Consider the following 27,404-nt stretch of genomic DNA (forward strand, 5'->3'; position numbering starts at 1 on the left):
GTAACTCGTGGAACCAAAAGTTCTCAAGGATGCTTGCTGCTTTCTGACTGTTGGGGAAATTGGAAACTTGAACAAGTGTGGTACTGAGGGAACAAAGAATACTCCTAATGCATACTTATCACTTAGAAAAGCACCAATCCTAGGAAGAGAATCTTAAGAGCCATCTGGAGGCACACTGCATTCAGAACCTGTAAAGACATAGTGACCAGATTTGCCATACTGAAAATACTTCAATGAATTAGGCCTTTAAGCAGGGGAACTTTATGCACTGAATGAACAATTAGTCTAGCAGCACTGTAAATTTCCCTAGTGAGATGCACAAAAGCCTGTGAACATATCGTGACTTTGAAAAACAAAGATATATTTGATCTGAAGATTTGAGATGCAAAAATAGGTCTCTTGCTGTTCAGACACTTTCTAAATGAAGGGAACAAACAGCTATAGAACTATTTTCAAAACTCATGTACAGTTTCAAAACTTCATTTCTTAAAGAGTTAAAAAGAATAGTTGCCATAATACCCAATTCCCTCAGCTTCCCTGGTATCAGCTTCATTGTCCAAGGCTCAGCAGCCTTCTGTGACAGGTTTTGTTTAGCCATGTTTTCAAAAATGGGATAACAGAATCATGGGTCGATGGACTCAGAAACCATTTTCGAGTACCAATTCTCAAGAGAAATATAACAGCTTGCTCGTGGAAGATGAAAAAATGGTGAGATAGAAATTTAAAGGGAGACTATTTAGAATAGTACGTCACCACTCCCAGCGGTATCCTAAACTACCCAGAAAGAACTCTGTGTTGAAGTGCCAATGGGAGAGGAATGACTGGATGCTTGCCTGCATGTAAAAGTTTACTCGCTTTCATAGAAGTTGGCATGGAATGTTATAGCTTGAAGGCATGAGATATGGCTAGTAAGACTTCTCTGCTGAAGTAAAATCAAGTACTACTAACCATCTACTACCAACATAAACGTAGCCTATAAATTTCTGGCACAGGACTGGTATAGCACATGACTTTCGCATCAAAAATGTCCAGAGGAAAGCTTCCCAGCAGAGACTCAATCCCTCTTGATACGCTTGAGACTTAAAGCAAGAAGTCAAAACAAAGTCAAGGAAAGTGGCTTCTTAGTAACTTATTACAATTAACACGGCAGCGCACACAAGTGTTTCAGAAAACAAATAAAATGCTATGAATGCTAAGAACTATTTTAAGAAATACATGGTACAAGAGAGACAATAGAAATTTTAATGCTTCAAAAAAACAAAAAAGCACCATGTAGGGCAGATCTCTAAGTGATATTTGTGATGCTTAAAGGAAATGTTTATCACCAAGGAGAGAAAAGACACTTCAAAGGGAGCTGATACTGGAGTACTGTGAGCATTCTAACTGTCCCTATGCACATTTCATTTCCTGTTATCAGGCATGCAAAAACAGGGAAAGCATCCAGAGACAAGATCCTATGCTTGAGGAATAGGCCTCTACCTGTTTCAGAGGGAAGATCTGAAGAAGGATGCAGAGCAATATTTTAAACGGACAGTCTTTCCATTCATGCAGCAGAACATCCTAATCTGGCTAATACAAATGCAGATACTGTTATCTTTTCCTTGGGCATCAAGACTATGCAGTTAGATAATGTAGATTCATTTTACCTGACAAGTAAATGCAATAGATAAGCTTGACAGACATAAAAAGGAATCTGTCATTAAAAAATAGCAGTTTTTTAAAAACTAGTAGCAGCAGCTGCTGCTGTAAAAGCTAGAGACTATAATCAGGAAATCAAGTCCAACCAGAGACAAAGCATGGTGAAAAATTCCAGCACCAGAGATCCTGCATGATAAAAATATCTATTATTATAAATTCTGAGAGTATATAAGTATGCAAGGTACATACATACGTGCATAAGCACAGCTGCCTGAGAGAGAATTTCCCAGCTTAGGCATTACCTAAAAAGTCTATTTTATTGAAAAATTATTCTGTAAAGCAAGAAAAAGAACAATTCACATCGATCCCACAAACACTTAGCTCTGACTCTAGGAAAAAATGCTTTGTTCTGTTCCTTACCGATGTTGACCACAGCTTATGAGTAGGTAATCATAAATTGATTTGTGTTACATACATAAAACAAAAAACACTGAATAAGTTTAGCCTGTTTATAGAACAGTGATGTTTCACTGCAGATCAAACAAATGTACAGAGTTCATCATCTTTCACAAAATCACATAAGAAAAACATTTTCAATTCATAAACAGGATATGTTACTGTATATTTGTTGTGATGTGTGAGAAAAACGTCCTCTCCTCCAAATCTTGGTAATACTGTCAGTCAGCAAAAATGTCAGCAGCACTGACATTTAAAAACTTAAGATACAGCCTGTATTTTCCCCATTATCTTTTGCTTCTGCTTTACTTTGCAGAAAATACATATGTGCAAGATGAGCACTGTGTTATCTCTCTACAGTTGCAAAGATAAGAAATTGGTTACAATGTTGCAGACAGAGGGTTATGGTCAATGGCTACACGGCCTGGTGGAGGCTGGTAATCTTGGGACCAGCACTTTTTAACATCCTTATCAGTGACACAGACGACAGGATTGACAACACTCTCATCAAGTTTGCTGATGACATTTCACTGCACTACTTGGACATCCACAGATCTAAGACTCCAGATGGGATCCACGTAAGGATGCAAAAAGAGCTGTCCCTGCCAAGCCAGTTTAAAAAACATACCAGCAGTCTCAGTAAGTGGGGAGGTCCCAGAAGATTACAGGCTGCCAAAGTGACGTGCATATACAGGAATGGTAGGAAGAAGAAATAGGGAACAACCAGCTGAACAAAGCCAAACAGCACGAGCTTATGAAAGGCAGGTCCTGCCTGACCAATCGCCTTCCAAGAGAAGATGATCTGCTTAGTGGACGAGGGAAAAGTTGTGGGTGTAGCTCACATGGACCTTAGCAAAGCATTTGATACACAGCTTTCTCCTGGAGAGACTGGATGCAGATGCTCCGTCTGCTGGGCAAAGAACAGGCTGGATGGCCAGGCCCAAAGGGTTGCTGTGAATGGAGTTAAATCGGGCTGGCAGCGTGTCACAAGTGCCATTCCTAAGGACTCAGTATTGGCACCGGCTCTCTTTAATACCTTCATCAACCATCCTGTCATTGCTGGGGAGTGGGTGAATCCCCAGCGAGTTTGCCAGTGACACCAAGTTGGGTGGCAGTGTTTCACCTGCTTGAGGGTGGAAAGGCTCTACAGAAGGATCTGGACAGGCTGAGGTTAATGAACTGCATCCAATTTTACGGCATTCTACAAGGCTAACCATTGTGCGCAGCAACTGGCTGTCAAACTTCTCCCGGGTGATAAGGAACAGGACTCAATGAAATGGCCTAAGCTTGCATCATGGAAGGTTTTGACTGGATATCAGGATGAATTTCTTCCCACAAAAAGTGCTTAGGTGCTGCAAGAGGCTGCCCAGAGAAGTGGTGGAGTTGCCATTCTTGGAGGTGTTCAAGAAACATGTGGATCCGGCACTGAGGGACGTGCTTTAGCAGTGGACTTGTGATGTTAGGTGGATAATTGGGTTTGATGATGGCATGGGCCTTTTCCAACGTCAATGATTTTATGACACTTTTTGCAAATTTCTTTGTAAAACGTTCAAAAAAAAAAAAAAAGGAAAGAATCACCTACCCACGATCAAGAAAACTGCTTATACATTATCCTACTGCCACTTCTCATTAGGACTTAGGAAGTGCTAGTTAATACACCTCACACTGAGAATCCTAAACAGATGGCATTTCTTTTAAGAAAGCAAGCGTTAGTTGAAGATGCTTTAGAAACTACAATAAAATCACACTGTTATTCCCAGTAGGATAATTATTGTTATTAAAATTCTAACCAAATGATCCTGCTTGTATATGGATGAAGTGGAATTTTTTAAAGAATCAAGATTTCATTTTTATTCTACAAAAATCTGAACATACCACACTTTACGTTATGTAAAAATGTAGTTCTATGCCACTGATCATGAAAATCCAGTGTGCATGTTTTTTTCTAGCTGTACTTGTATTCATGTAATACATTTCTCTACTCATGACAGCTTTTAAGCAAAAGACAAAGTAGCACTTAGAATAATACAGTCAAGAGTTTGAAAATACAGCTGATGGAAGATAAAATTTTTTTTTAAAAAGTGCTTTTACATATTGTTTGGGTATTTATCAACCAAGATCTATGACATTTGGAATTCAAGATTGAGCCCTGTTGAACATAACGGATACAAACAATTATGTAAATCAAAACTTCCAAGTAGCAGATCTTAAACAGAATGTTTCTGTAGATGAGACTGCTAAGGAAAAAGGAAATGAGTCTGACCAGTTCTAGACCGATTCGTACATAATACAACAGAATGGTTACCACTGCATATTTCCTATAAGGGCCAACTCAAATCTAAATTTATTTCATAAATTTAACTTTAACCTCCCAGAAGAAAATGTGCAGAGGACATATGTTGCAAACTACCAAGCTTCTTACAGCAGTTCATTATTTTTATTATTTATTTTCTGAAATACCCCCATTCCCATTCCAAAAGTGCTACAATGGATTTCTTTTGGTTATGTAAAGCCAGCTTAAAAGCACTGTAATTTCTGAATTTCCAACTAGAAAACCAGTAGGAATGTAGTTAAAATAGTGATAGGCAACTTGGCACCTTAAACAAAACAGATGCTTGGTTTGCTACTCTCTGTGTATATTCATCAGCTGAGACTTCGCATCTTAACTACTGTATTAAGCTACTGCACAAATCTCATTTAAAAAGTACTACATTCTGAGCTGGAAGCTTCTCAATCCCCACCAAGAAATCAGGAGAACTGGAAAAGAGCAAATACTGATCAATCAGTATCTCCTATACGTTTCAACATACAAACTGAAAGTGATCTTACAGACTGAATAGTCACATCCCACTCAATTTCTTGTGAAGTCCAGCATCTTAAATTCTCTAGTGAATCAAATATTTTACAAATTTTTGCACTTTGAAATTAATGCTTTCCTTTTGTTTTTAAATCCAAATTCAAGACTGTAAAGAAGAAAGTCATACCAATAATTTCAATAACTGACATTATTATACACAGTCACACAGACATATCTGTGTTAGCAAAAGCTATTTACATTTACAGAAGGCTTCAAATTACTACACTACTAGAATCTCAGTGCAAAGAGAAGTTTACCTTGGCGTCTCCATCTGGTAAGAAGAGGTAAGCTCCACTCTTATCACGATTACTGGTAGTTCCATACCAAGCAAATTCCACCTTCATTTGATGGTTTTTACCATCCTCTTTTGTATTTATTTTCTAAGGACAGAGAATCATGGTTGAAATAGCTTGGCAGAGTTAAGTTTCCACAAAAAAGAACAAAAATTCTTATAAAGACAGCATACAGTGTTTTGAACTGTAACGCAACATACCTCCAGTAATCCAGATGTTCCAGAAAACCATAGTTTCATGTAAGAATTTTCTAAAATTATATTATCCACAGAATTTTGCATCTCTTTTATCTTGAAAAATCTGTCTGGCTTCTCCTGCACACTATCCCTTCCACTCATATATATATTATAGTCCGCTAAAATTGCTTCTGAATTTGGAACTTCCAAAACCTGGTAAACTCCAAGCCCCAAGGGTGGTAGATGTGCCAAGAAAGAGATCTATTGTGAACAAAGAGAAAGCCGTTATAATAAAGATGAAAATATCAACTTCTTACAGTAAAGATATGCTCAAAATGACTCCTGTTGCTACAAGTAAATAAATATGAAATTATAACTGGTATTCCAAATTAAAATCTCAAATACGTGAAGAATTAACAAACAAAAAGTATCTATTACTGACTTGCTTAATATCAAGATAATTTACACAACGCAATGATTTTGAATATGTGATGTGTAGTTCTGAGTAAATATGCTATTTATCATAGATGTATGTTGCAAATCAACTGAATATGAACCCTACATATAACCAAAAATGCAAGTAAAAATCCAGAAATTTGAATAGGAAATTAAGGCAACTGTCTTATACTTTGTTTCTATTCGTTTAGGAATAGAAAGTCACCGAAACAGAAGAGTCACAATCGAAGCTAACCCACTCAAAACAGTTTGTTTAGAGTTTGAATTCCTGATATCTGATTTTTTTTTTTTTTTTTCTTTATCCTGTCTCAGAAAACAATTCAGAAAAAAATAACTTAATTATCTTTGGTATGTTTCTGCAGTGACAATAGCAACATGAAAGACAAATCATGTTTCAGATAGCCATACGATTTTTATAAGCATGGCATGCAGTCTCTTCTTTATTGCTGGCAAAAATGCTGGTAATGTTGGTGACTATGTTGAAAAAGCATGTTTTGTAGCTGAGAATTTGTTGTATTAAATAATGTTACTCTCTGTATCTGTTGTAGATTCCATAGAAATAAATAGGAGGCATTACTGTCAGAGTAAGTAGAAGTTCAATAATTTATCAGCTTAACAAAGATTTTAATTTAATGTTAAAATTTTTTTTTCCTTAGAATGACAGAATTAATGTCACTACCTACAGAAGGGAGAAATACACAATAACAATACTTAAAGTTCACATTACTACATCTATTTACATTAATGTTTCACTTTATTTTACTGTGGATCTACAGTATCTGTAGATATATATATATTTTCACTTAAAGCAGCATACCTGATAGGCTTCATGTGATACTGTAGTTGCTCCATCCCAAACAGCACTAATCTGGACAGTAACAGGTTTTCCCAAAGGAGATAATAATTTAACTCTGGGTGAACTCACGATGACCGAAACCATTGAGAACCTCTCTTGTTCAGTAGGATTATATATCAAAAGATACCTGAAAAAATAAATTTGTCAAATTATATTTGGCAAAGAAGCCTCCTCCTTCAGGTTTAATACTACTACACATGAATTTTACATACAGAGGTTCAAAACAATGTTAGAACAACAGGTACATGTCACAACAAATAAATATGCCAAACAACCAGGAAACAATGGATATTTAACATCAATTCTTGGAAGGTTCCTTCCTTAAAGCCCTTATTTTCCAGATACAAAAACAGTTTTGAAAACACTGTACAATCAAAATAGATGACTTTCACATCTTAACTACTAGATTCTTTATATAAATAGCTGTAAATATTAACATATAGGTTATTTCAAGTGGATTTTTCAGGCTGAGCTGTTACAATCTTAACTACCCTTAAACATGAATATATCTGATTCAAATTCTTCAAGGAAGCTAGTTTATCTTTGGTATAAAAGAAAGTTTATAATTATTTAAATTATAATTTACCAGAATTCTCTATGAAAACTGAGTGCTTATACACTGAATAAGTGCCAAACCCCAAACCTGCCCATGGTTGGAACTAGATGATCTTTAAGGTCCCTTCCAACCTAAGTCACTGTATAATTCTACAAAATCTTGTTAGGTGAGTACTGAACAAATTATTTGTATGTAATCTTAGGCTTGCTGTTGCATTTTGGCACACCGCTTAGGTTATTAACCAAAATAATTTAACTTGAAGCTGAAAAGAGCAATTGTAAAGCTTTTTTTTTTTTCCCTTATCGTTTCCTATATTGTTAAGATACTGAAAAATAAAATGGAACCAGAACATTTGTACCTCACACATTTGTAAAACTATCATTGCATTTCTCATCTTCTCATTAGTAACCTCCAAGAGCATGCAATTTACAATTTTTCCCTGATGTTTCTATCTGTTCATTTCTGTTGTCTCTGACAATAAAAAAACGTTCTTGCCAAAATTTATAATTGCTTCTTCAATACATGTGAGAACCAACAACCTTCTTAATGTTTCCACTGTAAAACAAACTTTACTTCTTCATGAAATCTTATCTTTTGTTGGATTCCACAATACTTCCGTCACAATTATGAAATCCTTCCTTCAGAATTTCTGAAGTAGACTCTCCCTATTCTCTCTGCCATTTTATACACAAATTTCTCAGGATTTTCTGAATGGTTTTCTTTCTTTTCTCATATCTTCTCTTCCATCATTCTCTCTCATTCTATCATTCTCTCGTATCTTAACTTCAAATTCAATTATCATCTTCAAACTTTAACATCCAAGGAACAAGTTACTTATACATAGCTAAACCCTTTAAACCATTTCCTTCCCCACCTAAGTGAGCTGAGGTGGATCTCTACACAAACACCACAGGAAAGAGAGGTCTGCTGGCAGGTTTGATGTAATTTCAGCAAAGCTGGGCAGGCAGTGGACAGAGAAATACTGAGGTTATACATTGGATATATTGAAATAGCAAGATTTCGGACTGAGAGACAGCAGCAAACCGTTAATAGTTAATGAGGAAGCACAAATTTTAACTCCTCATTTTGAGAGAAAGTACTTATAAGTACAATCTTCACCAAAATTTAATCCACAATTAAACTACAGATGTTACACAGGTGCACAAGGAACCTCGTCCACTCTCCTTCCATGCTGTGCTTTCATTTTGATTTATTACAATATTACTCTAATCTTAACAAATGCAGTTCTGCTCCACTGATACTGAAAATCCTTAAGAACAGTGACCTGGCTACCTCTTCCCACTTCGCACTGGCTCCCTCCTTTCATTTGCATCAAAATCTGTCTCTTCTTTTTAATCTCACTGTTCAACAATACCACCCTATTACTTCATAACCAGAGGGAAAGCTCAACTTCAACTTCTCAGTTGTTGAATAAACAAAAATCTGAGGCTATAATAGATTTTTTGGTACTAAGATGCTTCAAATAACCTTGCATAAATAGCTTCCCATATTAAAAAACAAAAAACAAAAAACAAAAAAAAAAAAAAAAAAAAAAAAAAAAAAAAAAAAAAAAAAAAAAAAGTAAAGAAAATCTGTTTAACTCCTAACTTGAAGCTTCCTGTACTGAATGTACTGAATTACTGAATGTACTGAACTACTGAACTATGACTGCTGTCCAAATCAATTGTTTTCCTTGTATCTAGCCATGGTAAGCTGCCAACTAACACAAAAAGCACACTGGGACAATTTCATGTTGACGACTCCTAGTAAACGAGACAAGAGTTAATATTATTCTAGGTGAGCTTTTGAAGTCCTTAGCAACTTCTGCATGACTTTCTGACAGCCTTCTCTAGAACTGGGTAGGTTATTAATACACTCTTGTTTCACTGAAGATTTTAAACTTTAACATAATTTTTTTTTATAATGGTTGTGAAATTAAAAGCCATCTAAAACAAAACTATTCTCAAGTTTAAATGTCCTAGAAGTAAGAAGATCAAAAAAGATTTAAAACAAAACAAAAAAAAAAAAAAAAAAAAAAAAACCAAACAAACCCAGAAAGATTAGTGAAAGATTTCTTTTTTAAGTACTTTTCACATACTGTGATGGAAGAGCATAAAAATTGTCAGGAACAATACAAATCTAAGACATGCAGCACCAAAGCTCAGAGTATACCATCATTCTCATCTATCAGAACATAATAGAAATACTTTTTCTATACGTGGGAAATCTTGTAAGTAAAATTCTAACCTAATTTACAATACTACATGACTGCATTAAATGCAAATTACCCACTATATAAATAGGAATTTTATGTGAAAACATTCCCAGCAATTTCCCATATCTTAACAACTGGCATATAATCAACATATTTCATCTGACCACATGTACTATTAGATATTTGGATAAAAAGCCTCTTGGGTCAAGTTCTTGTGTTTTACACCCTCTTGAATCAATGTATTTTAAGTGTATTATGTTCTTGTAAAGTGACGCAGCCATAAAAGGTACTAGTGGTAGGACAGACTCTCAGTAGCAGAAATACAGGAATCTTGTCAAGACAATTTTTTTTTCCAATAACACAGAAGTATTTATACTCAATAAGATAATAAACATTGCGCATATGTAAAAGCAGTGACAAATACAATTTGTGATATTTCCGAGGTACTATCCAAGGTTTGTTATTAAATAACAATCTACTGCAACTATTTTAAATTCTATATGAAACAAAAAAGCTACGTTTCAGTTAAGCTGTGCCACTACAGAGAGCGTCATCCACAAATGCAGCCTATAACTGTTTAATATGTTAAGAGAAACAATGTGACAGTACCTAAAGGTCTTCTACTCCAGATCTGAAGACCAGAATGAGAAGTTCCAAAGCAGCAAACTATTATTCAGGCTACTGCTCCTTGGAAACAGCACTGAGAAAACTAACAAACCTCATATCTTTTGTCAAAATAAAGGCTGGAGACTGAGAAAGAGATCTTCTGGCTTCACCAGGCACAGATCTTGCCTGACAAATCTGGTGGCGTTCTTTGATGGAGTGATGGCATCAGTGGACAGGGGAAGGGTGATTGGATGTCATCTACCTGGATTTCTGCAAAGCCTTTGACATGGTCCCTCACCACATCCTGCTCTCCAAATTGGAAAGGTACGGATTTGAAAGATGGACTGTTCAATGGATTAAAAATTGGTTGGCTGGTCACAGACAAAGGACTGGGATCAATGGTTCTGTGTCAGGGTGGAGGCCGGTCACAAGCAGTGTCCTTCAGGGGTTGGTCTTGGGACCAGTGCTCTTCAGCACCTTTATCAATGACAGACGATGGCATAGAGTGCACCCTCAGCAAGTTTGCAGATGACACCAAGCTGAGTGGTGCAGTCCGTACACTGGAGAGAAGGGAAGCATCCAGAGGAACTTGGACAGGCTGGAGAAGTGGGCCCATGAAAACCTTATGAGGTTCAACAAGGCCAAGTGCAAGGTGCTGCACTTGGGTCAGGGCAATCCCAGGTGTTTACACAGACTGGGAGAAGATTTCCTTGGGAGCAGCTCTGTGGAGAAGGACTTGGGGTCCTGGTGGATGAGAAGCTGGACATGAGCCAGCAGAGTGCACCTGCAGCCCAGAAGGCCAACTGTGTTCTGGGCTGCATTAAAAAAGGGGTGGCCAGCAGGGAGAGGGAGGTGGTTGTCCCCCTCTACTCGGCTCTTGTGAGGCCCCCAGTACAGGAAGGACGTGGAGCTCTTGGAACAGGTCCAGAGGACGCCACTAAGATGATCAGAGGGCTGGAGCACCTCTCTGTGAGGAAAGGCTGAAGGAACTGGGCTTGTTCAGCTTGGAGAAGAGAAGGCTCTGGGGAGACTTCATTGTGGCCTTCCAGTACTTGAAGGGAGCTTATAAACAGGAAGGGGAGCAAGCTGTTTACGAGGGTGGACAGTGACAGGACAAGGGAGAATGGGAATGAGACAGGGGAAATTTAGATCAGATATTAGAAGCAAGATTTTCACTTGTGGGGAAAGAGGTTGGGGTGACACACTGGAACAGGCTGCCCAAGGAGGCTGTGGATGCCCCATCCCTGGAGGCATTCAAGGCCAGGCTGGATGTGGCTCTGGGCAGCCTGGTCTGGTGGTTGGTGACCCTGCACATAGCAGAGGGGTTGAAACCAGGTGATCATTGTGGCCCTTTTCAACCCAGGACATTGTACGATTCTACAGTACTTTTAATGCCTACTAAAAAATTCAGAAAAAAAAATTTACTTCAAGAAACACAAGCTAAAGCGATAATCAGCATTTCATTCATTTATTCCAGAAATAAATGAATTCCGAAGTTATTTTAGGATAAACTGTACTGAAGTAAAATTAAATCATGTGATTTGTAACAAATATAACCACGGCCAATTGTTTCACAGAGAGACCATATACTCCATCTGCGCATCAAGAACAGCAGTGGAGTAAACTGCTCGCAGTTTACTCATTCTCAAAAATGAAAAACAGATGGAAACCTGAGCTCTGAATCCTTAATGGAATAAATCTCTGATGTAGAAATATTTGTAATTTCCAAAAAGCAAATTCTGCCACCTGCCTATAAGACATTTTTTGAAAGAAACACCATGAATTTTTTTGATCCTATATTTACCTGCGTCTCTGAAATCCAGAGCGAATATCTTTTATTCTTATATGCATGATTATTTTTCCTAGTTAACATACCATATGGCATTAATAAACTCTTCTCCTAAACATGTACATTCAAGTTTCAAAGAAAATTTTGAATAGTTTATTCTGTACTAAATATTTAAAATTTCACATTTGCTGTGAAATATTTTCACAATCATAGCCAACTCCAATTCTTTTTTCACATACTTAAATAAATTATCAAGAATATACGTGAAGGAGTTTAGCTATATCTACAGGTAAAATGTGGAAACTGTAGATTTAGATTTCTTAACAACTTTAATCAGTCTTCAAAAAGTCCAGAACAGCATTTTTTTTTTTTTTTAACCAAAAAGTTACTGTATTTAAAAACCATTAAGAATTGAAGTGACGTTTTGGGTTACGGGTTACTTCATCACTGTTTTTCCAGAGCCACTCAAGTTTGCATGCATTTCTGCTATAAAGTAATAAAGGAAGAAAAAAAATTATTTCAAAAAGATCAATGTTTTTTTCCTACAACTCCGTCAATTTCTAAACTGAGCTTTAAAAGTACTAAATATTTTACAGTATTTCAAGATATCTTTTAGTCCCAATCAAAACTTATTTAATAAGAAAGTGAGCTAACAGTTTCAGAGGAAATAATTCAAAATCTCATATATGAAAAATCATGAGTCCAGTCCACTTTTAGAAGTCATTTACATCTGACTCGTGTTTTGTTTCAAAAATAATTTCACTCTGTAGGTATTACTGAAAATCTTTTCCCCATCTGCAACACGAATCTGAAACGCAGATTCTTGAAAAACACACCTTTTCCAATTTACATAACAAAAGCAATGACAAGAGGCAAAAGCCTCTCTCTACATAAATATCTTAAACTACCATAAATACCACATGGCTCATAATCTGCTTTTAAATGGCAAACTGGATAAAAACATAAAGAAATCAATTTACCAGATGATTTTGACTTTTGAACTTCTTAAGTCTGCAACAAAATACTGAAGGTATTTTTGCAGAGATATTCTTGGATATCTGTCCAAATTTTGTTACCTATCAAAAAATAATTTTCTTCCTAAATTATATCCAGGAAAGAAAGAAAAAACAGTAACACTCAAATACAGAATAACACAATATCAAAAAGTTGTTTCCATGTTGATTTTACTTTTTTTTCTTTTTTCTTCACGAAGGGAAAAAAAATATTTCTGTGCCAAACTGTTTCAGCTTAACTACAGAATCACAGAATCGCAAGGTTGGAAACGACCTGCAAGATCATCCAGTCCAACCACTCTCCCATTCCTATTAGTGCCACAAGCACTAAACCACATCTCGCAGCTCCTCATCCAGGCACCTCTTGAACACTGCCAGGGACGGCAACTCCACCACCTCCCTGGGCAGCCATTCCAGTGCCTGACCACTCTGAGAGAAAAAATTTCTCCTAATGTCCAACCTAAACCTCCTCTGGTATAACTTCTGGCCATTTCCTCGGGTCCTACTATTTACCTGGGAGAAGAGGCCAGATCCTTTTACATCACAACCTCCCTTCAGGAAGATGTAGAGTGCAGTGAGGTCTCCCCTGAGCCTCCTCTTCTCCAGACTGAACAAGCCCAGCTCCCTCAGCCTCTCCTCATAAGACTTGTGCTCCAGACCCCTCACCAGTTTCTTCGCCCTTCTCTGGACACGTTCCAGGGCCTCAATGTCTTTCCTGTAGTGAGGAGCCCAAAACACTCGAGGTGCGGGATGATCAGGGGATGATCACCTCCCTGCTCCTGCTGGCCACACCATTTCTAATGCAGGCCAGATGCCGTTGGCCCTCTTCGCCACCTGGGCACACTGTTGGCTCATGTTCAGCCGAGCATCAACCAACATCCCCAGGTTCCTTTCCTCTTCACAGTCATCCAGCCACTCTACCCCAGGCCTGTAGTGCTGCATGGGGTTATTATGGCTAAAGTGCAGGACCCAACACTTGGCCTTGTTGAAACTCATCCCATTCACCTCAGCCCAGCATTCCAGCTTATCTAGATCCCTCTGAAGGGCCTCCCTACCCTCAGGCAGATTGACACCACCTCCCAGCTTGGTGTCATCTGCAAACTTACTGAGGGTACACTCAATCCCTTCACCTAAGTTGTCAATGAAGATATTAAACAGGATGGGCCCCAGCACCGACCCCTGGGGGACACCAATTGAAACAGGTCTCCAGCTAGACTTCACTCCATTGACCACCACCCATTGAGCACAGCCCTCCAGCCAGTTCCTCATCCAACAGAGGGTAAAACTGTCCAAGCCATGGGCAGCCAGTTTCCACAGAAGGATACTGTGAGAGACCATGTCTCATGTTAAGAGATTTAGGATATTTTCTTTATAAATGCAACTGGATATGGACACATAGGCATGGTATATATGCATCACATATAAGAGGGGAGCAGTAAAGTGACAACCCGGAATTTTCTAGTGCGTTAGGAAATATGCACTGGCATTTCTAAGCAACTAATACTGTTGATAATGTTAGTAGTTATTACTCAGCTGATCAGAAATTTATCTGTCCCCTACAATTACTCAGGCAGCTCTTTCATGAGAAGTAAAGAAACACTCTTCCTTCATAGTAAATATATCTGTCAAGTGTGAAAATGAAGTCTGCCAGAAAGAAAAGTATTTATTCTAAGCAGGCAACTCACTATGTATTAATGTAGATTTATTTTGCATTATTTTGCAGACACATCAAGGACAGCACTTGTAAGTAGAGTATTTCTCATTAGAACAACTAGTTCTCAACAAAACCTCTATTTCTCTAGTTATTCTGACTGATCTAATTAAAGATGGTTTGTACAAAACAGATTAATAACATTATAGCGTACTGGTTACTGCAAAATATGCTGTTTTCTAACTCTAAAGAGTAGCCTCAAGAGAAAAAAGACAAATGTATTAATAAAACCTGAATCATTAAATGGCTTGGGTTGGAAGGGATGCCAAGGATCATCAAGTTCCAACCCCCTGCCACAGCAGGGCCACCAACCTCCAGATCTGATGCTAGACCAGGTTGCCCAGTGCCCCATCCAACCTGGTCTTGAACACCTCCAGAGCATCCATTACCTCTCTGGGCAGCCTGTTCCAGCACCTCACCACTCTCTCAGCAAATAACTTCCCCTGACAGCCAATCTCAACCTTCCCTCTTTGAGCTTAAGACGATTCCTTTTGTATCATCAGTATCTACCTGAGTAAAAAGCTGATTCCACTTTTTTTTTTTTTATAATCCCCTTTTCAGTATTAGAAAGGCTGCAATGAGATCTCCTCTCAACTTTCCCTTTTCCAGGTTGAACAAACCCAGCTCCCTCAGCCTGTCTTTGTAGTGGAAGTGCTCCAGCCTCCAATTATCTTCATGGCCCTTCTCTGGACTTTCTCCAGCAGCTCCACATCTTTCCCATATTGGGTGCCCCAGACCTGGATGCAGTACTTCAGATGGGTCCCCACAAGGGCAGAGTAAAGAGGGACAATCACCTCCCTGTCCCTGCTGGCTACCCCTCTTCTGATGGAGCCCAGGATACCATTGGTCTGGAGTTTGCTTCAGTCTGACCTCTTAAAGAGGAATTCAGCAAAACCACATGTGAGAAATGCTGCAGCTCCTACTCCAGTAAATGTCCAAAATTGTCTATACTGATCTGCAGGTCTATCACCCATTTTGGTGACAGATTTAAAGATTCAATTACTTCAAATTAATCACTTCTACCAAACACCTCTTCCTTTCTTCCGCTGCAATCATAATATAACTGAATGTCTTTCTAACAAACTTTGTTTGTTAAAAGTAAAGTCTCATGTTTCCAATTATTAGTCTGTTGGAGCTTAACAGATGATAGTCATAAAACACTCTGTATGGCTTCTTTAGATTATTGTTCATTTTCCTGCTAAGCATTCCCACACATTCACTTCTTCACATTTTTAAAATCTAGATACTCCATTTTTGCTGAAGCCATCATCATCCACAGTGTAACACAGTATTTCTACTTTATTTTACACAAAACATTTCCAGATAAATTACCCAAAAGCAAAATGGCCTTTGACACCATACAAATACTGTTCTCTGAATCTGTGATATTCTTTAATGCGTAGTCTCCTCCTGCTTCCATAATTGCTAGTTGATTAATCTACATTGTTTTTCCATGTGACGTGTACTTCCATTTATCTGTTCTATTCAACTGTTTCATTACTAAACTGTTTCCAGTTTAAGAAAATTTTCAATTCTAATTTCGTATAGATTGTTCCCAGTATGACTTCAAATTTTATATTCTATTGAAATTCTATTTTATTAACATATGATAGATATAAATGAAAGCATTTTGTGATTTTATGATCTAATCAAAATAATTCATTTATTGCTTAGTTTTGGCCTCACTTCCCCCCCTGCCTCCCCCCCCCCCAAAAAAAAACAAAACAAAAAATAAAAACCAACCAAACACGTCCACCCTCTTCTGCTGGATAACAACGGATATAACTCAAATACACACAAGTATGAGTGGTCTGATAAGTTAAGCAAACAGTCTTACCATACACTGCCAGAGAAAAGTTCCTCTCTCATTCTGATAGCTTCTCAATGCTTCTACATTGACTGTAGTCAGTGAAGGATCTAGTAAACAAGCTTACGAGTACAGCTGAGGGAACATGGATTATTTACCCAAAGAAGGGGAGGCTCTACAACTACGTGAAAGGAGATTGTAGCAAGGTCTATCTCTTCTCCCAAACAACGAACAATAGGAATGAACAAGGAATGACTTCAAGATGTACCAGGAAAGGTTAAGTTTGGAGAAAAGAAAAAAATGTTCACTGAAATGGTTGTGAAGCCTTGGGACAGGCTGCCCAGGGTAATAACTGAGAAGAATAGTTGAGAATCTCAAAAGGCATTTCAAAGACGCACAGATGTGGCGCTTAGGGAACATGGTTTAGTGGCAGACTTGGCACAGTTAGATTAATTTAACAGTTGGACTTGATGATTTTAGAGGACTTACTCAACCTAAATGAATCTATGGCCATATAAAGTCGAAAAATATTTATCAGCTTACTTAACAAGATATGCCTCGTAATGGTGATATGTTCTATATCACATCTGTGCTTCTTGTAAATTTAAGGTTCTGAATTTTAGACTATCAATACTGTTACAACGAAAATCAATTCAGATCTCAGCTATAATTCTCATAATCCAATGAAACTCTTTGAGAATGTCTTAGATATCTACAATAAAGAGAATAATACGAACAGATTTTTCTCTTCATAAAATGAAACCTGTTTTATGTTTATGATACGATCTTGCAGAAGAACTCGTAGAAACTTGAAATTTCAGACATACAATAGAATTTGAGCTGTTCTCAAAAGGTATAACAAGTGAAATTAGAAACCATAGTTTGTAAGACAACTTTTCAATGCAGAATGAAACTGGTGACACGAAGAGATGCTATCCATAAATTAAGTAATATCACAATAATTCAGTGGTGAATGAGCTAATGCAAAATTGTTAAAATTACGTTTTCTCAGAAGAAGCCTTAAAGACTGACAGTTCTGATTAACATACAAATAATTAAAAACAGTGATTCTGTGCTTAATAAAAGATTCCAAGATTCTTATCCTGATTTGTGAATACTCCATTAACGCCTTCGTATTGACAAACAAAAAGTTGTTTCTACAGTCATTAACAAGGTAAGAGAACTCACACACCTGTCAGTTTGTCCTGCAACTATACAGATATATTTATTATACCCACAGCTCATGCAAAAGGCAAAAAATTAAGTAGGCTACAAGTATTTAATCCTCCTACTCTTTCAGAGAATGCAACCTTTGAGTGTCTTTCTAAAGAAGAAACTATTGGACACCCTCAAGTTAACAGCACTTACAATAAACACAGACCACAGCACAGTAAGAACTATAAACTTCGAGAACACACATACACACACAGAAAACCAACATGAACCTAAAACATGACCCGTAAGATTCTGTGTACCTACTACATACGCCAGATACACGTATTTCCTGTGACTTGGATGGATTCTAGTGGCACACGTTACCTAATTTGGAGCATAACACTACTCTCTCCAATTAAGGATAAAAGGATCAAGTCCAAAGGCACTATTTTAAATTTTTCTTTTACCACAAAGTTGTGAGGTCTGAAGTCCAAGATGGGCTTGAAGCCCCCTGACTTTTTCAGGATCAGGAAGTGCCTTCACTAAAATCCTTTCCTTGTTCTTCTTGTAGTGTAGGCTTTATAAATCTGCATTTAAAAGGGAAAAAAAGTCTGATTCAGAAGAACAGAAAGACTTAATTATGGCATATCACTTTAGACTGTGCCTTGACAGACTTGGACTAACTATAGTACTGCCTCAAAGTAACTCCAATAAAAAGGCTGAAGGGGCCAGAGCCTGGGGGAAGAAAAAAAAGAAATAGCACACAAGTATTAGAACAATCTGGAAGAGAGGCTTCTGCTTCCAAAACCCCTCTAACAATCCAAGTTTTTCACTAGCATTCAGTTCTTTACTAGCATATTCCTTTATAGTGATCACTGGTTATTTGCTTTTGTTGTTTTTTGTTTGTTTGTTTTGTTGTTGTTGCAGTTTCATTTTTTAAGCTATTCTTTTTGTTTTTAGCCTACTGTTATGTCTCTCATACTGTGCATTCTTTACAGTGTTTTCCATGGAATTCAGAAAATTATTTAACATCTAATTGCAGAATTTTTCTTTTTAATATTTAACGTTAATTATTAAAGGAACTTAAGCATCAAATACAATTATCTGATAAAGATAACTTCACACTACCACTACATCCCAAACAAAAATTGTTGAAATGCTATACATCACGCTGAAAATACTAGAACGGTTTTGAGAAGCTACAAAGATAAAATACTGGAAAGTGTATCATCTGGTTTTCTGGTCTAACTTTGCAAATGCAATTTCAAGAGACAGTAAACAAGATTACTTGTTGGTGCATCAACAGTAAGAAACTGAAATGCAATGAAAAAATAATGTTTAAATGTTTGAAATACAATTTCTTGAGCACGAACTCAGAGACATGACAGTCAAAACTGAGTTTTGAAAAATAAAGATCAATTCCACAAAGAGCTTCTGAGTGTAAATAACTGCAAATAAAAGCTGCCTTTTTCCTCTCAATAAATAATAAAATTTTTCAACAATTCAGAAATGAACCGTAGTTCTCAGTTTTTAAGATACATGCCTTACATCAAAGCAGACCCTCATCCCTTAGTTTATTTGTTTTGCTTCAGAGTTCCCAAATAAAACTTCTAACAAAATGACAGTGCTCCTTCAGGTGCCAGTTCCAAGAAGCCAATGTATAATCCACACAAACAGTAGAATACTCAATACAATAAAAATTGAAATCTCTAAAAAACTCTTGTAACATTAAAGGAGTGAGAATTAAGGTGATGTTAACCCTTCCACGCCTTTCATCCCCTCTCTGACTGTCAATGAAGAACTTGCCCTTTTTGGTCACAAAGGCTGCTGCACATCTATATTCCACCTACGAAGCCCAGTGATTTTACCTGCTTTTTATTTTATCTATTTCAAAATTTCTAGGTATTTTTACCTAGACATTTATCTCATGTTGATGTCAACTGATGTTTCACAACTCTGAGTGATGTCTGAGTCACCCTGTGTCAGCTAAGTTCTTCTCTGTTTTTGCATCAGGCTGGTGTTCATAAAAATCTAAACATTTGTTGAGTCAAAATGACCTTGAGTTTATAACATATAGAGTCTGCTAATGGTAACTTCAGGTCACCTGAAATCTAGCAAACTGATCAGATAGCTGAACTCTGAGATTAGGTCTTAAATATATTAAAAAAAAAAAAATTAGGCTATATTAAGCTTAAGCAGTTTTACCTTAGAAACTAAAAATACAACACCTCATATATGATCTCAAATGACTTCCTAGTTTCTGGCCTGCTTGTACTACTATGCTAAGAATACAAAAGCTTAATTAAGAGTTATTAACAGAATAAAACTCTCTTAAGGCTTCATTAAATGACCATTCATCCTTCCTACTCTCTCACAGATAACAACACAGAAGTTATAATGAGAACATAAGTTTGATTGTACTGCTATCACTACTTCATCCAATTAAAAATGAAAAGGGTACTGTTTCTCATGGGGAAGAAGAATACTTATTAACAGCATATAAACTCCTACAAATATTTTTGGCTTCATTTTAAATGCTACTGTATTCTTCCTTGTTGTCTTTAAAGATTTCCCACTCCACCACTGATAATTTTAAATATCCTTGTTTCAGCTGTCTTTCCTCCTTCCACCAAATGTTTTAATATTTAACTAGGGATGCATAGGAATACATACATGTATATGTACCTTACCTCAGAACTCATGAACATATATAGTGTAATTAAAATGTATTTGATTAAAATGTCAAATGCTGTCAGAACATTCTGTCCCTGAAAATACATTTTATAACTATTTAGACTGTAGAAACATGGGAAAAAGAGGTTAAAAAAAAAAACAATCCTCCAAAGTTAAAGTTGCCAGACAAAAGTATTAAAATACTATTCCAATCCATGGTGACCTTCTTAGCTCAGAAAGAAGCTAAGTTCTGTCGTTGCTGAAGCTTCAGTCAATTGCATGACATTATGAGACTAGCTCTTCTTATTGTCAGCTCATGCCAACAAGATTTCCATTTCAGTTAAATTTGTTCCTGACATCTTCTAACAAAATGCAGGAACTTACATGATGCCAAGTGAGGCTTTCTACAAGCTTTCACATTAGTACATGCATTTTTTATCATGTATTGTACGTATTAACTCAGCTTTAATTATACAGAATGACAAAATGTTGAGAAAGCAGTGGATAGTCAGATGAATTCATGAAGAAGCAACTAACCTGCAAAATCTTAAGCTACAATTAAAAAAAATAGTGTACGTGATAGGATGGACATAACTCATGTTAAAACCTTGTCAATTAATATCTGATAACACAGCCTGTTACCACATACTGAAAGAAGGATAATGGCATAGTTTATTTTATCTCCTCAATTTGGAAAAAATAATAATAATAATAAGAAATGAACCTTTCTCTCATAAACTGGACATCACTAGAATACTTGGTTCTTTAAAAGATCTTCAAAGAAATCACTGATCAGAGTATAAATACAGTATATCCTGTTCACCAATAATACCCTGCAATTCTCTCCTAGGTTAACCATTTTGTGCCGAACAATTATACAGAAAAATTAAAGCTGACACAGAGAACCAATTCAGGTATTCGGTCATGTACTGCATTAGCATGCAATCCTGTCTCCAGGAAATAAAGTAAACAAATGACTGGGAAATCTTACCACCCATATTAACATACCCTTCAGCAACAATGTCAACCAAACTGGTGGCAAGACGTTAATCCTCCCATGACAATCTCTTGACTTTTAGAAAACATAAGCTCTGGCAGACTTGCCCCAAGAAGCAAGGATTATATCTAAGAACAGTACTCTTCACAGAAGTATAAGGCAAAATCTGAACAGCACATACACAGCAACTGTCCCTAAGGCTTCTTATAGAAACTGTTAATTTCACAACAGAATAAAAGTAGTTCCAAATCTGGTTGGACATTATCTTGAGAAAGCTTTGTTTTCCAGATGGAAGCTACAGTTTTTCAAAAACCATGAAGCTTCTTTTTGTTTATACATTAAACAATCACATCAAGTCTTGCATGCAGAGCATGGCATGAATACCATCAGCTTCAGCTTTATTTGCTTATTTAAAGTAAACTGAAGGATTCTGCCACAGATTAAATAGCATCTCCTTTTGAAAACAGTCTCTGTTCTAGGAGGAAAAATAACAACAATGGTTTAAACTTTACTGATTTCCTTTGAATTCCTGAGAGTCTTAATTATCCTGGATTCTCTCATTCAGTCATAAAAACAAGTCAGGAAAGGATCAAAATAAACAAGACATTTCATGAATTTCCCACAAGGAAAAGAGCGGGTGACAAATCATAGAGAGAGAGCAGCTTTTTGCTAGCCTCACAAATTAAAAAAATTAAAGTAACAGTACACACAGTTCTTTATTTTAAACTGTCAGAGAAGTAACAGAAGTCTAAGCTAGCCATGGGAAGTCCATACATTTTAAACAAAACTGAAAAACAAGAAAATGGTGTGCCTGCTAAGGAGAAACTAATAAAACATAAAATACATCACATGATAGACCCTAATGAAACCCCAGATCCAGCATGAGAATGTCATACAGGGTGACATTGATCCTAAAACTTCTCAGAACACATCACTGAACCTGCAAGTTTCCATACTTCTGATTTTGAAAAGCCTTCCAATCAAAGCAAACTTACTTTTTGCTTCTCCTTAAACCTCCATTTTAATTCTATCGCTCAGTCTTCTTTCACTCAATGACAGTATGTTTACTGAATAGACATCTTCGCTGACCATATGCATTAAAGCAGCAAAAAAGCTGTCCAAAAAACCTGTCAGTCCACTAAATCTAGAAGTATTACATTGAGTTTCTAAAAGCAACGTCAGAATTAAAAAAATGAACTGTGACACAGCTCTTTCAGTTACATGTCATTTCTTTTTTCTTCTATTTGCTTTTCTTCTTTCTTCTGTTCTATTATTCCCGTTGTTTAAGTGGAACAGTACTGAATTAACAGCATCAGCAAAGGTGATTACAGATCTTTTCAACTAAATTTTCATCCAAGTAACTTTGTTCATAAAACACCATTCAAATAGCCATAACTGCACAAAGAATTACATAGGTAAGGGGAACAGGAGTGCTGTCAAAATTTTACTTTATTAATATCTAGCATTTAATGAATGTTTCAGAGTTTGGTGGGTTCTTTCCCCTCAGTTCATTAAGTATTTAAAAAGGGTTTAGCTAATTCACTATGCTATAATTTCAGAACTCAAATGTCTGATCATAGGACCACTTCAGTGCTCCAAAATAGCAGAGTCACAGTAAAATTTTAAACGCTCCATTAAAAAAAAAAAAATAAATAAAATAATCAAAGCTTTTTTTTTTTGTTAGATACAGATTCAGAAAAGAGGTGGCAAAAGCAGTCTACAGACAAATGAAATGTACAGGTGAGGTGTAAAATAACACCAAATATACTAGAAGTGATACCTTCTTGGAGGTAGAAGTCAAAAGACACTTCCCATTTACACAACTTGAAGGAACTTTGTACCAGAACAATAACGACTGAAAATCAGAACTACTTCTGTTCTGTTTTTCCATGCAATCAAGTTGTAAAAGCTCTTGCATTCAGTTTGTCCAACCAGGTTTCTGCCTTTACTACTGAATTTAGCTATCAGGAAAAGTGAGAAGAACTAAGAAATAAAATAAAGACTGGACAAAAAAGAGGCAAAGTATACAACCAGTTACTTTTCTGTTGAACATCAGATTTGAAATTGACAATATTGAGACTAATTAATGAGATTCGAAAGAAAAAATCTCAGGAACATTCTGTCAAGAATCTATTTCTGTAAATCTATTATATGAATCAAAATACTGTAAGAATGATCAATTGACTATATTTTTGAGATATTTTTAAAGACCTTGACATGGAAATGCAAAACTACAGACAGCTAAATACTCAACCAATTGAAGAGAAATAGTATTTCATCAGTTACACTGACCAACCAAACCTCTGTCCTCAGTAACGGCATATTATAACACTGGAAGGGCAAGAAATTTAGAGATTTTATGCTACAGACAGGGACAATAATGATAACAAAACTTCTAATTGAAAAATCAATTATCTTAGAAATTTGAGTATCTGAGTTTTAAACACAGAAATCCTCAATCATAATTTATCAATTTACATTTCAGATTGTATTGGAATACAACAGCTCCCTAGATAAATCACACAGATAATCATAACATTCATATATATACACAATCAAAAGTTACTGTCTTATCTAACACATCACCTTTCACAACAGTAATACTATTAATGGAGTTTCAGAATACAATCAGAGATACTAGACTAAGCTCATGTTTAAAAGCATACATGTATTCCAATGAAAACCTTAACAGCAGAGGAAACATACAGTACCGTCGTATACTTAAGCATTATTATAAAGTGCTCCAAAACAGGAAATCATTACAAAAAGGAAGCAGGTTTTCAGGCAGTAATAATAATATTACCTTGTCATTTTTCTCCTGCCATTTACAATTTTTATTTTATTTTTTTTTAATCTCTGTATTTGATCACTCATTGCTCTGATTACAGGCTGTCTGGAAGGTGAAGGTGAATTATACGACTTCATGGCATCTTCAGAGTATTAGGAAAGTTAAAAATTAGCAAAACTATTCCAACGTCATCTTTTTCTTAGAAAGCTAAGACAAGTTCAGAGCACAACAGTAAAAGATTCCCAGGATAATATCAATTTCATAATAAAGTTTAGCATGTTTATCTTCATGTATAACTACAAATAAAAAATGAATTACTTGAAATGCTCTGATAACCAAAAGGGAAAAAAAAAATATTACTTAAGCATGCTATGTAGAGAGACACGTGGCACACTGGATGCAAACAGAAAACCTGCCAGGGAACAGGAGCAAGGTAGGTGAAACTTCAACATCTAAATCAAGCAGGGAAAGCAGAAGTGTTCAAATTATACTCAATTGGCAAAAAAAACTTGCTTCCAGCCAAGCAAATGTTTATTACAGTATCTATAACACCCTACTAGTGAAGATTTCTAGAGAGATGTTTTGAAGAATTTGAAAAAAATTAGTTAAACAAACAGCCATCTACTTTCTTTTCTTTAGCCATTTTGGACAACAAATTTTAAATAAGCTATTTAACATCTATTCAGTTCACAGAGACCAAAATTCTTACTAAAAAAAAAAAAAGTTGCAAGTTCACATGACTGTTCTACAGACAAATTCATATCAAAACTGTGCATGCATTACATGCATTTAACTTCAGAGGACTGAAGCATCCTCCTAAGGCTCACAAGGACCAAACTTAGCTCATTTTTTTCTAAGTTGGAATCTCTGAATAGCAGCAATTATAATAGTCTGTCACCTTCATGAGTTAGGCAAGCAAGTTTTATTAGCTTGCTGCCTGCCTGAAACAGGGAAATCAGATACTAGATCGGAAAAACAATATTCACCACTTTTAAATTAAACTTAAATCTCTTGTTCTGTAAGGATAAAATAGCCTTGTATTATTTTATGGATAAACACAGCAGCTCCCACATCCATACATCTTACTCCGTTTATTTAGATGTATCAGTCTTAATGAATGTCTAACTTATTTGAGTTTGTATACCAAATATTTACAGGGAAAGCAGCAAGAATCTTTACTACAGTGGAAACTTGAAAGTAAGAGAAAACATAGCTTCAAAACCGACTCTTTAAAAATATATATTTATACACCGTGATTTTTAGGTCTTACAAAAATTCACAATGCAATCCAGCCAACTGTAATCATGTTCAGTTAATATTTTGCTGCTCTCAGTTATAATTTATTAAGAATTACAATGCTGTTAAAGCATACAGTAATCAGACTACTTTACTTGCTGCAGATGAATTAATGCAATGGGAGAAACTTCCATATACTTGAAAGAATGTTGTCCTCTTTCAAACAGATGAAACAACATCAGCATAACATGCTAAACTGCATTGTGCCTTTACTTAAAAGGAAAATCAGAAAACAATGAAAGAGAAAAAAAACTACCAGGTAGTGGAGAAAACATTTATTACCAGAAGAATCTCAGACCCTAAATAACACATGAATTATTTACCTTGGTTGCGATGTCAGCTTTATAACGGTCTTATGCGGCAAAGAATCTTGGGAAGATTGAACATCATCCTACAAGACAACATTTATAAATTAGCTTTAGAATAGACTAATAAATACTAGTTATATACAATATGTATTATATATAATATACAGAGAGAGGATCTTCAGCAGAATCTGTTGGGATAAAATAAGAGAAAATATTTTCAAGCTTAAGGAGGGTAGATCTAGTTTAGACATAAGGAAAAAGACTTTTACAGTGAGGGAGATGAGGCTGGATTAGGCCCTGAGCTACCTGATGTAGCACTGGATGTTCCCGTTCATTGCAGAAGAGCTAGACCAGATGACTAAATGACTTTCAACTTCAAAGACTCTATGATTCTGTGATTCTGTGATACAGGATTACACAAACTTTAGTACCAAAAAAAAAAAAAAAAAAAAAAAAAAGTACAAAGATATGCTAGCCATACCATAACTAGAACCCTGACTTAGCATATTACACGGAAAGACATCTTCTCAAAAGCTGATTTGTAATTATTACGGATTAGACACAGAATCAGTGAAGATTTTGGACTCTTTAAGACTGACAGAAGAAGCCTTTACTTTAAAGAATTCAGTGAGAAATCTCTGTTCTGTTATTGTCTGTTATTATAATTAACCACTATCATATTCTAAGTCCATTTTTTCATTCTTGTATGCCAGATGTTATTATCACCAACCTCCTTCAAACTCTGCAAACAGCTATATAATACTAAGTTTCTATTTACTCACAGAAGTCCTATAATCCTCTATTTTTGTCACACAGACTTCAGTCTTCTGACAGATCTTGTCATAAATAAATCTTCAAAAATAGTTTAGGGGTCTGGTTTTGACTTTTATACAACAAATTTCAAGAATCACTTCACAGTATACATAAATTCCTGTTTTTCAATAGTTTCTCTTTTCTCTAATAACAGCTTCAGAGAAATTAGTAGTGATGAGATATTGCTGTAACTATTACCTTAGTTTTTAAGCAAGAAAACAGCTATCAGTACTGTTTCACTTGCATTAGTTCATACAATTTTGACAGCTACAAAAACTGCAACTGAAGTAAAAAGCTCCCAGTTCCAGAGAATACTTCAGAAAACACCCTTTTTTTTTTTTTTTTTTTAATCAAACTACTGCCACATATCTGAAAGCTTTTTTTCTGCACCCAATTAAACATATATACAGGACTGGTCCAATCAATTGTAAGGGCTGTTCCAAAACCACTGCCTCCTACTATATAATGATGGCCCACAATGTCAGAGGTCAAAGTGAATGTTGGTGACACAGGAGTAGGAGAATGAACCTTCCCAAAAATATTCTATTACGTTTTGTTGCTGTGTGACAAACTGTGGCAGAGGGGCAGTTTGACAAAATGCTTCTGGCATGGAAACAGGTGTGTCACTGAATTTCTCCGTCTGGAAAAAAAAAAAGGCACCCAATGACATTCACCAATGCTCACTGGACATTTATGGAAATTAAATAGTGGATGTGAGCACAGTGAGGTGGTGGGTGATTCGTTTCAGTAGTGATGATAGCAAAAGCAGGTCACTTCCACTGGTGCATTTTTACGACCACAACAACCACAACACGCAGGCTCTTGATCATGGCTGACCAAAAAGCTAATGGTGGTGTCTGTACTTAAAGGGCAAAAAGCTAGACTTGAGTCAGCAGTGTGCTCTTGCAGACCACACGCCAAGTGTATACTGTACTACAGCAGAAG

At 36.2% G+C, this 27,404-nt stretch overlaps 1 protein-coding gene across 1 annotated transcript in view; it reads right to left on the reverse strand.

Moving 5' to 3' along the window:
- Positions 1 to 27,404, reverse strand: part of MAN2A1 (mannosidase alpha class 2A member 1) — a 115,066-nt gene that overhangs the window by 32,896 nt on the left and 54,766 nt on the right. The window contains exons 12-15 of the mRNA XM_042822838.1: positions 25,662 to 25,729; positions 6,694 to 6,859; positions 5,445 to 5,681; positions 5,209 to 5,331 (exon numbers count right to left, since the gene is read on the reverse strand). Of these exons, the coding sequence (XP_042678772.1) occupies positions 5,209 to 5,331; positions 5,445 to 5,681; positions 6,694 to 6,859; positions 25,662 to 25,729 (594 nt within the window). The remainder of the gene's footprint in view (positions 1 to 5,208; positions 5,332 to 5,444; positions 5,682 to 6,693; positions 6,860 to 25,661; positions 25,730 to 27,404) is intronic.

Source organism: Centrocercus urophasianus, unplaced genomic scaffold (assembly GCF_019232065.1).
Source record: "Centrocercus urophasianus isolate 14NV4802_14NV808 unplaced genomic scaffold, USGS_Curo_1.0 seq_21, whole genome shotgun sequence".
Lineage (NCBI taxonomy): Eukaryota > Metazoa > Chordata > Aves > Galliformes > Phasianidae > Centrocercus > Centrocercus urophasianus.